Source organism: Melitaea cinxia, chromosome 1 (assembly GCF_905220565.1).
Source record: "Melitaea cinxia chromosome 1, ilMelCinx1.1, whole genome shotgun sequence".
Lineage (NCBI taxonomy): Eukaryota > Metazoa > Arthropoda > Insecta > Lepidoptera > Nymphalidae > Melitaea > Melitaea cinxia.
Window position 1 is genome coordinate 8,095,092 of NC_059394.1, and position 12,391 is coordinate 8,107,482.

General features: G+C 32.7%; 1 protein-coding gene across 1 annotated transcript; it reads right to left on the reverse strand.

Annotated features, from left to right (window-relative positions):
* Positions 1-27: 27 nt before the first annotated feature.
* LOC123656186 (hydroxymethylglutaryl-CoA lyase, mitochondrial) lies at positions 28-7,287 on the reverse strand. The gene is made up of 6 exons (XM_045591894.1): positions 7,080-7,287; positions 6,868-7,013; positions 6,657-6,780; positions 6,345-6,557; positions 2,787-2,975; positions 28-324 (listed from the first exon to the last, which is right to left on the reverse strand). Exons 1-6 carry the CDS (start codon positions 7,134-7,136, stop codon positions 52-54), a joined length of 1,002 nt encoding a protein of 333 aa, XP_045447850.1. The 5' UTR covers positions 7,137-7,287; the 3' UTR covers positions 28-51.
* Between the last annotated feature and the right edge of the window lie 5,104 nt (positions 7,288-12,391).

The window sequence follows — 12,391 nt, forward strand, 5'->3', positions numbered from 1 at the left end:
TATTGAAATATTTACATAAAATTTACTCTTTGTTCGTCTTTTTTCATTTTACTAAAGCGTGCATGCAGCCATTTTTATAATGTTTTCGCGATTTTTAAATCGGTCACCGAGAGCTCGGTTCACTTTGGACTCTGTAGGTTTGGCGAGGAAGTTGGAAATATAACGGCCGGCTTCGACGAGCTTGACCAGGTCTATGTTTGTATTAACTCCTAGACCGTAAAGGAAATATACAAGGTCTTCGGTTGCAAGGTTTCCGCTCGCTCCGCGTGCATACGGACATCCGCCTAGACCCGAGATAGAAGAATCGACGGTCTTGATACCAAACTGCAAAAAAATATAAAATCTTTTGATATTGACAATAGTAGCGTGAACAGTTATTTTTCAGACAATGACAAATGTTCAACATCGTATGATTTTTATGTACTTTATTATAGCACACTGATACATGTTGTTTTTATTTTATCGCTTCTTTTAATCTTGTTTATTTTATCAATAAAATAAAGAATATATGTTTAGCTATAGAACAGAATAGTTATATTTATTCTGATGATACGCTTAAGTAAATATATTATCATATATAAGGTTAAGATGTTTGCCTCCCTTTTTAGAAAAAAAACTTTAAAATTACTCCACATAAATCTGCTCGCTCTACCGGCATCCACAACTCAAAAATTTAAACTATTTAAAAATGAAGGTTAGGTATGCTTTAAAAAGGAAGGCTATTTTTTCCTAAAATCAACAAGGGTGAAACCGCGGTGCCCAGCTAGTTATTATTATATGTCTAAATGGATTTGGAATGTTATATAAACTAACTATCCGCCACATTTTTCATGGTTCAATATCAAAAAGCCTACGATTCTCAAGAAAGTAGTAATATTTATATATAGTAATTATAAATTCAAACGTAACAGTGAAAATCAAGAACCTCAACTTGTATGTTCAATTTTTTTCTCCATTTCTGTATTTTACCCTCAACAAAATGAATAATAGAAAATTTATTTATTTACTAGCTGTGCCCGCGACTTCGTCCGCGTGGAATTTAACAAAAAAGTTATTTTTCTTACTACTTAAAATCGGTCCAGCCGTTTCAGAGATTAGCCGAAACAAACAGACAGACAAAAATTATAAATGGGGTTATTTTGGTATATGTCCCGTGTATACATATTATACACATGAATTTAGCTAAAGCGATTATTTTAATATCAAAAACAGAAATTTAACAATTTATTATACGAACAGAATTTAATAATTTAATATTTGTTTGCCCTAAAAGAGATTTATCCCAGCACGTCCAAAAGGAACGGATAATAGTTTTACTTTAGTATTTATATAAATGTACTGTGTGGCTACGGTACTAAAGAATATAGCCACTCCCTCTCTTCCCGTGGGTGGCGTAAGCGGCGACTAAGGGATAACAAGGTTCCACTACCACCTTGGAACTTAAAAAGCCGACCGGTGGCGGGATAACCATCCAACTGCTGGCTTTGAAATACACAGGGCGAAGACGGGCAGCAGCGTCTTCGGTGCGACAAAGCCAGCCCTGCGGTCACCAACCCGCCTGCCCAGCGTGGTGACTATGGGCAAAACACATGAGTTCACGCTATTTTTGGCTTGAACTTTTAGAGGCCTATGTCCAGCAGTGGACTGTGATAGGCTGAAATGATGATGATGATGATGATATATAAAAATGAATGTGTGTCTGTATGTCCTTTATAGAATCGTAAACAATGCATTTGATCATGTTATGATCTTCAGCAAAGTGTTGTGCATGAGCCCACAAAGGTTTCTGAGTTGGTACGACCAAAAAAAAAGCGTAGCAACGCGCGCAGGGTACAGCTGGTTAATAATATTTATTAAATGATAACGTTATTTACCGTAACTATATTTATTTACCGTTTTGGGGCTAAATTTAAAATTAATTAACTAACGTAGTCTTCCCTCTATACTTACTCATACCTTATTTTTCAGTTAAAGTAACTTTTTATAGGTAAACTGCTTATTATGGATTATAGAATGAGATGTTTCCTTATGTAAGATTATGGTGTTAGTCTATAATATAATAAATAATACATAAATAATGAATAAAGTGACATGGTATGAGGCAGAGCGAAATGATTCGACGCTAGGTGGGACGAGTCAATACAGGCCCCTATACTCTTATTGCTTCATTCAAACACTTCTCACTTACAACTAGCCTAGCCAATTAAAGTTACATAAATGCAATGTGTAAATATTTTATTATCAGGATTGTGGATAAAAACAACAACAAAAAAAATGTAATGTAGGATCATTAAAGACTAGATTCAGATTTCACTTTTTGTAACAAAAAAAAAGAAAAATCCTTAAAAAAATATAATATTCTACGTCATTTTTTTTACTTTTCCGTTTCCGTTGCGGCAATAATTTTTGTTTGATTTAAAAAATCTAGTTTTTATCTTTATCTTATCTACAGATACATTATAATCTCTACAGTAATATACCTCTACGCTGTAAGATTTGCTGCATATAATTTAAACTTTTTTTAAATCCCCATTGCCTCTGGCTTCAACTAAATTAAGAAAATTATTACACAATTATGTATCTAATGCTTAACAGGTGCACACTACCTATAAAAGCGTTAGCTTTACTATATTTTGAGCTATTTCCTAAAATTTTTTGAAGAGCTCACATTCTTAACAAATATGTCCTTTTTTATTATATTCTAATGTTTTTAGTCTATTTGTATTTGTTTTAATTAACAAAGTAGTAAATTTTTAATAGGAGCACTTTGTAAAATAAAATATTACCTCTAGACCAGCAAGCAGATTTGATAATCCTTGTCCATATGTATCATGAAAGTGAAGAGCCAGTTTGTCTGCTGTGGTTACTGCTACAATTTCTTTCATTAACTTCCTAACTGAACCGGCGGTACCAACTCCGATTGTATCACCCAATGATACTTCATAACAGCCCATTGAAAATAGTTCATCTGTTATCTAAAAACAACCTTTATTAAAAGTCTTAATATATATAAATTACCCGACACGTTGTTTGTCGGTGTGTACTCCTACTACTTAACCAATTTTAACAAAATTTGCACACCGTGTGCAGTTTGAGCCAACTTGAAAGATATGCTGTATTTTATTTTCATATATGTAATTATTATACAAAAAAAAAAAATATTAGGATATGAACTTTGCCAGGTCAACTAGTAAAATATAAAAAATAAATTGCCAGTATAACTTTTTAAACTTTCATGGACACTATGATTATTATGTAAAATAGTATATTTTTTGGGATATTTTATGGGTACAAACATGACCACCAACTCAAAATTACCAAAAAACCGTAAATACAGGTATCCCTTTTTAAATATAAATTCAACCGTTCAATAACAACTGGTCTGGTGTAGCAACAACTGCTCTGTTACTCAAGTGCAAGTAGTTGCCTAAAACACCGACGGTTTGCGGGTTTGATTCCCGCTAGGGCTAATATTTGTATTTGTACAAATCGTCCCTTAGCTTACAACACCGCTTAAGTCGAAATTGACGGTTTTCTCATTTTAATGCATTTCGATGGAGCTGCTCATTGCGCGTCTTATCATTGGTCACATGATATTGATTTCAGCGAATAAGAAATCGTAATACAAAAAGTAGTGACAGCGCGCAAGTCGGTTGGCCTCTCAACACCGCATAAGTCGATAGATTGTCATACTTTTCTGGTAGAAAATACTTGGCGCTCCGTGATTATTATATTTTTTGTGACTTTTATCGCTGAAAGGTGTATGTTAAAAGTTTGAATAGAAGATAGATAGAATTTAGGCTTATTAATATAGAAAGAAATGATGATAGAATATTTTTATTTACTTAAGCGGTGTTTACTAATTATGTTTTTTTTTTTTTTAACTTAGGCGGTGTTTCAAAATGTATTTTATTTCTTTTAGGAAACTCAATGATTGAAATACACTATTGATGTAGAAGAAATTGATTCCTTGAGTGATCCGAGTTATGTGCTAAATTAAGAAGCAGGACTGATGTCAAAACATAAATGGCGTAAAAAAGATGCAAAAAAGATAAAAAAAGAATTAAACTAGTTATTTATATTTGAATTTAATAATTCCAATTATTTTTTAAAGATTTGAATCAAAAAATTAACACTAGTTCTCCTTATACCAAAGCATGCAATTCTCATAATAAATACGCAATTATTGCAACACCAATAAACGAAAAAAACTGTGGAGAGTCCCTGAAAAGTATTTAGTAGCCAGGACAATGTAAAACAATACTTAATCAAAATATAGTCTTGGATATTGAAAATATTGACATTAGCAATTATTAGCAATTTAGATATTATAGAAAAAGTTGATAATGTCTTCTTTCTCGTAGGGGTAGGCAGAGACCACTTCTTTCCACTTGCTGCGATCCTTACATACTTGTTTCGCTTCGTCTACTTTCATTATTCCCTTCATACACGCTCTTCGGTTTAGGGTTCTTTTGACCTGGCCTTTTGTCAAGACGTCCCTTATTTGGCCTCGAAACGTCCATCTAGGTCTACCCCTTCTAACCATTCCATTCACACTCGCCTTATACACTTTTTTCGTCAATTGTTCTTCACTCATTCACTCGACATGGCCAAACCATCTGAGCATAGCTTTCTCAATTTTTATCACTACACTTTCTTCCTGACCACGACGTTTCCTTATCTCACTATTCTTATCCTGTCACTCAGTTTAACTCCTATCATACTTCTTAACGCTCTCATCTCAACTGCATTTATTCTGCTTTCATATTTCTTCTGCCATACCCATCTTTCACTTCCGTACATGAGTGTCGGAATCAACACCTCCTCATGCACAACCAAACGAGCCTTGTTAGACACCTTCCGACTGCTCATAAAGGAGTGCAAAGCCCCATCCACCCTGTTTCCTGCATTCACTCTTCTCTCAATATCACTCTCACACTTTCCATCTCTTGTAAACTTTGAACCCAGACACGCAAATTCATTCACCTGTTCAATTTGTTCACCATGAATGAATCACGATATTGCAGTCTGTCACTGCCTTATCTCTTTCAAACACCAACACTTTCGTTTTCTTTACATTCATCTTCATTCTTTGTCTTACAAAAGCTCCACTCATAGCAGTTACCATCTCCTGCAACTCCTCGGCCGAAGACGCAAGTATATACTTGGTCATAAGCATAGAGAAGACATTTGACGAGTAACTCATTCATTCTCAACCCACTTTCATTCTCTTTTCAATCTGTTAAACAATTGTCTATGAACAGATTAAACAGCCATGGTGACGCTACACATCCCTGTCTAACACCTTTTTCGATATTAAACTATTCAGTGTATGCCCTGTTTATCACCCGCAGAAACTGTATGCAGCTTCTAGCTGCAAACAGTTACTGCGGGTGAAACAGTACCAATTACAAAACGGAAGTATGAAGATTTGCAACACGTAAATAGTGTATTGCCATCTAGTTGCCACTGTTTTTACAATGACCTTCCGCACAGCAATCGCTAAAGACTGCAACTGACTATTAGACTAGTGATTTCAAGTATTATATTTTATTTTTATATTGTTATTACTATTGTATCTTGTTTCATTGCAGTTTATTAAATACTTTGTTTTAAATATTTAACTAATAAAAAAATACCCATTACAGTTGCGCTCTAAGGGTTTGTGTGTCACCAAATAACTTTAAGCAATTGATCTGATGTGATGATTGACCTATGTTATTAACATTTCCGCAAGCAACACCGACTTAGTCTAATAAAATATCAGTCAACACATCTCAAGTCATAAAATAAAAGTTAAAATAAAGTAAATCGTCAAAATAAATATAAATAATTATTTCTTAACCGCTAACTAAGGTTATTTATTATTAAGTAATAACACAAAAATTCCATCAATATTATAAAATAGATAGTTTTTTTCGTCTCCTTTAAAGTTGGTAAAAATGACTTAAACGATGTTGTTAGCTAAGGAACGAAATATTTCTTTCCCGTTTGGATTTCTGTCCTTGTCCTCACCATGCTTCAGAGAGCATGTTAAGCCATCGTCCCCGGTTGTTATCATAAATATCTGATAGAGATTGTTACTCATAGTAGGGAACAACCGCTAACCCGCAGCGAAGCACCGTGGTGGATTAAGCTCCAATCCTTCTCCTACATAGATAAAGAGGCCTATACCCAACAGTGGGATTTTACAGGCTGAACGTGATGTGATGTGAAATCAGCAAATAGTTTATTTTACTATAATGACATATTAAATGTGCTTATTTTTAAAATTATGATTTTAATTAAATGTCTATTTTAATTTATGTTTTGTTGTAAAAATGTTGTACTTTTAAATATATTACCTTTGCGATTGTTTTAGGACTGATAGGACCATCATAGGGACATCCTACAACACAGGATATATATCCTCTCACTCTGATACCATCTTTCACTGCCTGATCGGCAACTAGTTTAAACCGCTTAAGACCTTCTTCAAGTGAACAATTTAGATTTTTTTGAGAAAATCCCTCTGAACCAGCAGGAAAAATAGCTATTTCCTCAATGTTGCATTTTTTCTAAAAAATGTTAAGATTAGATTAGGCAATATAATTTGAAATTAATATGCAAATTATACTCAATATTTCTTTGTAAAAATATACTAGTATTTAACTTACTGCTGCTTCATAGCCTTTTAGATTAGGTATTAGTACTGGATAATTAACACCTGGAACTCTCTTGAGATTTTTCATAACTTCAGATCCATCACTCATTTGTTTTACCCACTTTGGACTCACGAAACTAACAATATACATATATAAGAAAAAGACAGCTTTATTACTGTTACTTAATACAAGATATTTTTTACTCATTATAATATTCGCTTACCTTGCAGATTCAATATCTTTAATACCGGCTGCAGCAAGTTTATGAATAAGTTCAATTTTAACATCCGTTGGTACAAATTTCGATTCATTTTGAAGTCCATCTCTTGGCCCTACTTCATAAATTCGTATTTCGGGGATCGCACTGCTCTAAACAAAAATATGTCCTCTTTATTGCAAGAATACAATATTATACTATATAAAAATTAAACTCACAATTGTACGAAAAGGTTGATGTGTTATTTTTAAAACAGAATTTCTTAAACATTGCATTTTGTTGAAATTCTATGTCAAAACTATTTTCAGTAATGAATGAATTGTATCATTCTTATCAGTCGTATCGTGTTTTAATGAACGTGAAATATATACATAATGATAATTCTTTGAGTTCTAAGTTAAACAATAAAAAGGTCAATATTAAATACCTATTCAGTAATATGTTTAACTCAAATAGCATTAAAATATATAAATCGAATCATTTTTATAATTTATTCCATTAGGAACTTAAATTGTTATACAATTATGGAATTATGGTATTTTAAAGTATTTTTAATAATAAAAAATCAATATTTCGAAGACATACTGACAGTTGACACTGACATACGTTTAAAGTATTCATTAGGTATTTCATTTCCACAAGGGAGCTAAAGCCAAAGAAGAAGAAGAAGATTATTTCATTCCTTTGGTATATTCATGGTCATCATACCATGATTATACTAAAGGAATATATTATTATATTATTCTTATCACGTCTTGTCCTAAACTCCTCCGTCCTATTCCTATATATGACATCCTTCCATCATCCCTGTGACATTCCCCGTCCTATACATGTGCAATGTATGTTAATTTTGGTGTTTAGTCTGTTTATTTTGGTGTAAATATCTTGAAATAAATAAAATTAAGTTACGAACTAATTATAATTACACTAGGACAGATACATGATTTATTTACAACTTAATTTTTAGTCGTAGTTGTAGTCTTAGTTTAACTTTAACTGTTTGTATTGTTTTAAATTAAGGAGTAATAATTAAAATCTGAGTATTTTGCCCATTTTTAAAATGAAATTGAGATTGTTATCTCAACTAAACCGATCAATTTCCTTCGTGTGCTCTCGGGCTCTCCACTGTACGTGACATTGGCGGGATCAACCGTGCTCCACCAACTGCAATTCATTAAACCAAACAATCAAAGAACAATGGCGAAAAAGTTGTTGATAGAATTCCTAAGCGTCTATAAATGTCTTAATGTCGAATGTAAATAAAATAATTTCTTACGTTTTTTCAATATATTTTTAAGATCTGTGTAAGTCTAGGAAAAATATCATTTTTAATGAAAAGAACATTTGATTATTGTAAAAATGATTTGACATGTCATTGGAATATGAGGTACCTAGCGATAGTTCCGTTGAATGTTGCCACATGGTAATAAATCTTCTCTTAGTAACATAAATGAACTTTTTGCCTTTAAACATAGATCAAGTAAAAAAAGGTAGATAACGCACCTAGAACAGAAAACTGAAGCCACTTTTTTAAAGATGTGTGAGTGAGTGAAGTGTTGACACCTTTTAAACAAAGTCCCTAAAATTTTTATTAAACAATTAATTTAATATAGGTAAAATGGATATGTGAAAATAAAAACCTGTTTATAGTTTTATATAAGTTTACTAAAAATGAAACGAAAAATCGGTAGAATAATAAAAAAATATATTCGTAAGATAATCGTATGAATGGACACTTCCTATCCCCTCTGTTTATCTCTTTTCAGTTTGCAGTCAGTTTTTTTTAACTATTTTTCTTAAACCTAGAATCCTTTATGTTGTATAAGTTTTTTAAATTTGTGTCGCTTAGAACTCAGAGTCATCGTCATTGTTTGCATTTTACTAATATGATGTAGTCTTATGTTCAAATATTTTTCAATCACTAATCGTATTAAATTGACTTTATGCGCATGGCCAGCATAATCGTGGTCATTTTCTGAGTCTTACAGCCTCTACCCATTCACCTCTTATTAAAATATTTGTTGGAAACCTAAAACCATGAAATTTGATAGTAAAATATGGGTACCTAGTTTACTCAAAAATTGTAAAAAGTTAAAACATAAAACAAACGAGTTAATAATTCATAAATATATTTTGATTTTTTTATTTTCAATTTATGTAACATAAAATAACACGAGAAAAAAAAACAATAACTATGTCTACTTTTTACTTAATTATTTTTCTGATTGCGTACAATTTACTTACCCACATTTTGGGGTATTGAAAAAAAAGAACTACTGGCAACACTCCCGTGGTACGTCATTTCGTGACATTAAAATTATTAGTTCCGAATAACCTCAATATTATTTTGGAATAACAATAAATTTAAAGTTTTATATGTACTTACGTGTGAAACGATATTCCTTCAGATTTTTTGTTTACTTTGGTATTGTTTTTGCACCATTTAATCACACAAGACGGCATTTTATAAGCAAAGTTACTGTATGAAGCCTTGTGACATACTGACGAAAATGAGCGTAGTTTGATGCATATGTGTGCGTGAGCGCGTGTATTTACTTGAAGGAGCCGAGTTTTGTGGCTTCACTAACAACAAAGGCCGCGCATTATCTACTTTTTTTTACAATATCTATGCCTTTAAATAAATAATACACTTTACACGTATTATGTTGCATCAAGTTACACGATTTATATTGTATAAACCCGAAACATTGTTTTATTACAAAGAATAACGCGTTATTTATTTATTTGCTAAGCCCAATTATTTCATAAATACAATAATAATTCGAGAATGGCAAAGGTAAAATAGTATGATAGCCATGACAACACTTAAAAAACATAACTGTCTTAGTTTAGCGAAGGACTAGAATCCAGCTTTTAATAAAATATATATAAAAATAATTTATCTGATTATCTGATAAAAAGATGATCCCATGCTGCAAAGGGCACGATAAGTGGATGGTCCTGGTAACTATCTATGGTGATTATTATTAAAGAAAAATCTAATCAGAAGCGTGGTCTAGAAATTCTAAGAGCAGGGTTTATTAGATCTGTTGACATACAGCGCTCATGATTTAAGAAGATGAACATCTTTGTCGATCGTCGATTTTATATCACCTACAGCTAACGCTGATGTACCTATGTAGGAAATACCTAAAGGACAGGTAACAAAGAAAATCCCCGAATATGAAATATTTTAGTCCTAAGGTTTAAAACAAGCGTCTAAGAAAAATATTTTTCTTTATTTTATTTTTATTTTATACTTTATTGTACACCACAAATATATTACAAACAAAGCATAAAGATAGTTACAGACAGTGAAGTACAATGGGCGGACTTATGGCTAATTAGCCATTTATTATTTTGCTGTAAGTGCGTCGATACTCTAAATATATCTACTACAAGGTTTTGTAATCAATCTATCTAGTTATTAAAAATGTAGTTTCGGACTATATTTAACATATATTTGACTAAGTTTTTGATCAGGTACCAACAAGTTGTTGACACATAACCTATAAATGTTCAACCTGGAATATCTTCAATTCATTACTTCTTTCGGTGGTGCTTCTTTAAGCAAAAGTGATTAGGAATTTAAGTACTATTTTACTACATATTTTTCATTAGTAGACGCTAAAAATTTATGCCAACAAAAATTTGTTAGGCGATCTGCCATTGTCCTTTCTGTTATGATCTTGGTGTTGCAGCGAATACTCGGTTGGCCAATTCGTGGACATCATCTTGGATATCATCCAAAATGGTAAAAGGTAAATACTATGCGAGCCTGCAACCAGAAATCCCTAGACGACCATGGTTTTTCCGTTTTAGACACGCCGATCGCTGGGTCACTTCGACCATTTGCAGGTTGCGTTTAGGTCACGCTTGCACATCTAGACATCTCGCAAAAATTAGAGTACGGGACCATTCACTCTGCGAATGCGGTTTAGATGAAGGATCTCCATCCCATATCCTGTTTAATTGCCCCAAACTCCTTCATCCGTTGTATGACGTACTCCCTCCTGAAGTTCCCCGCCCTATAAATGTTGAATCTTTATTAATGTTTGTGTTTAGTCCTCTGTGTTCGTTTTTATGTAAATATATTAAATATAATAAAATTAAATTGTAAATATTACAATGTATATATATATATATATATATATATATATATATATATATATATTTAGTACAATGTTATATACTTATAAATATTTTTATATATTTGTACATTTTGTATTTTTAGTATTGTGAATAAATACATACTATTTTCGTGTATTTTCAAAATTTAACTAAATTGTATTCTCAAATCCACCGAAAAAATAACAATCTCCTTCGTGTGTTCTCCATCCCACGTGACATTGGCGAAATGATATGTGTCAAACTGACACAACTAAAAGCCATTAAGCAAAGAACTGAACTGAACCAAACAATCAATCGGTAAAATGGCTTCCAATAGTGCTAAGATGGCACAAATGATTTAGCTAATGTCACGTAAAAGTGGTAGAAGACATGAATGAATGATAAGTTAAATTTTAACGTTTAGATACATTAAGTATATGACTAGTTCTAAAAAAAGTGTCACCGTAACCTGTCAAGCAGGGCTTAGTAACGATATCAATAACGTTATCTCTGACTTCACTAAAGAAATATGTTTTTACCGACATCTCTTAGACTTTTTTTTAGAAGAAGTCTAAGACTAGAAGAAGGCCTCCAAATCCTTGAGGTACAATTAAATAATATTAGGTGGCACGTTCTAGGTTTATCTGAAATCCGAAGAGAGGGTGAGGATACAGTTATCTTGGAATCGGCCCCTTTTTTACTTCAAGGAAAAAAGTAAACAAATAAAGTAACAATCCCAGGGTGGCGTGGGGTTTCTGGTCAACAAGGTTCTGACAGCCTGGTAGAGATCTTCAGCGTCTCAACCCGGGTAGCGTAACTTGTACTGAAATTAAGCGAGAGATACTCTCGTTGTACTCAAGCTTGTAGGGGTTAATAGGCCGACCTCGAGCAGTTCACATGAAGAGGTTGAGTCCTTCTTCTAAGACATAACGATAGCTAAACATAATAATACTGACTCACATCACTTTCGTCGTGATGGACTTAATGACAAAGTGGTACAGCGAAGTGGCGAATCATACTGGGAACCATATTGGTATGGGCGTGGAATCTAGAGGGGTCAAATGCTAGTCAATTTCCTCAGTAAGTAGAGCTGTTCTGTATGAACACCTTCTTTATGAAACAGTCCCAAAAGGAAGTAGAGTGAGATTGACTTCAATTCTACATTACAATTCTATTTTGTTATTACTCTGCCTCTATATAAAACAGAAATCTCTTTTAATAGAATATAGTGTAAAAATTGGCTTTTCCTATATAAATAACTACGAATTTCCTTTAAAAACTGCTCGACAGGTTACTGTCACTTTTTAAGAATTAACCATAAATATTCTGGCTTTCTGGGTAATCATAGACGGAGATGTAGGTAACACATAGGTAACATAACAAACTTGGGAGTCGTTATCAGTTGTCAAACTTACCTACC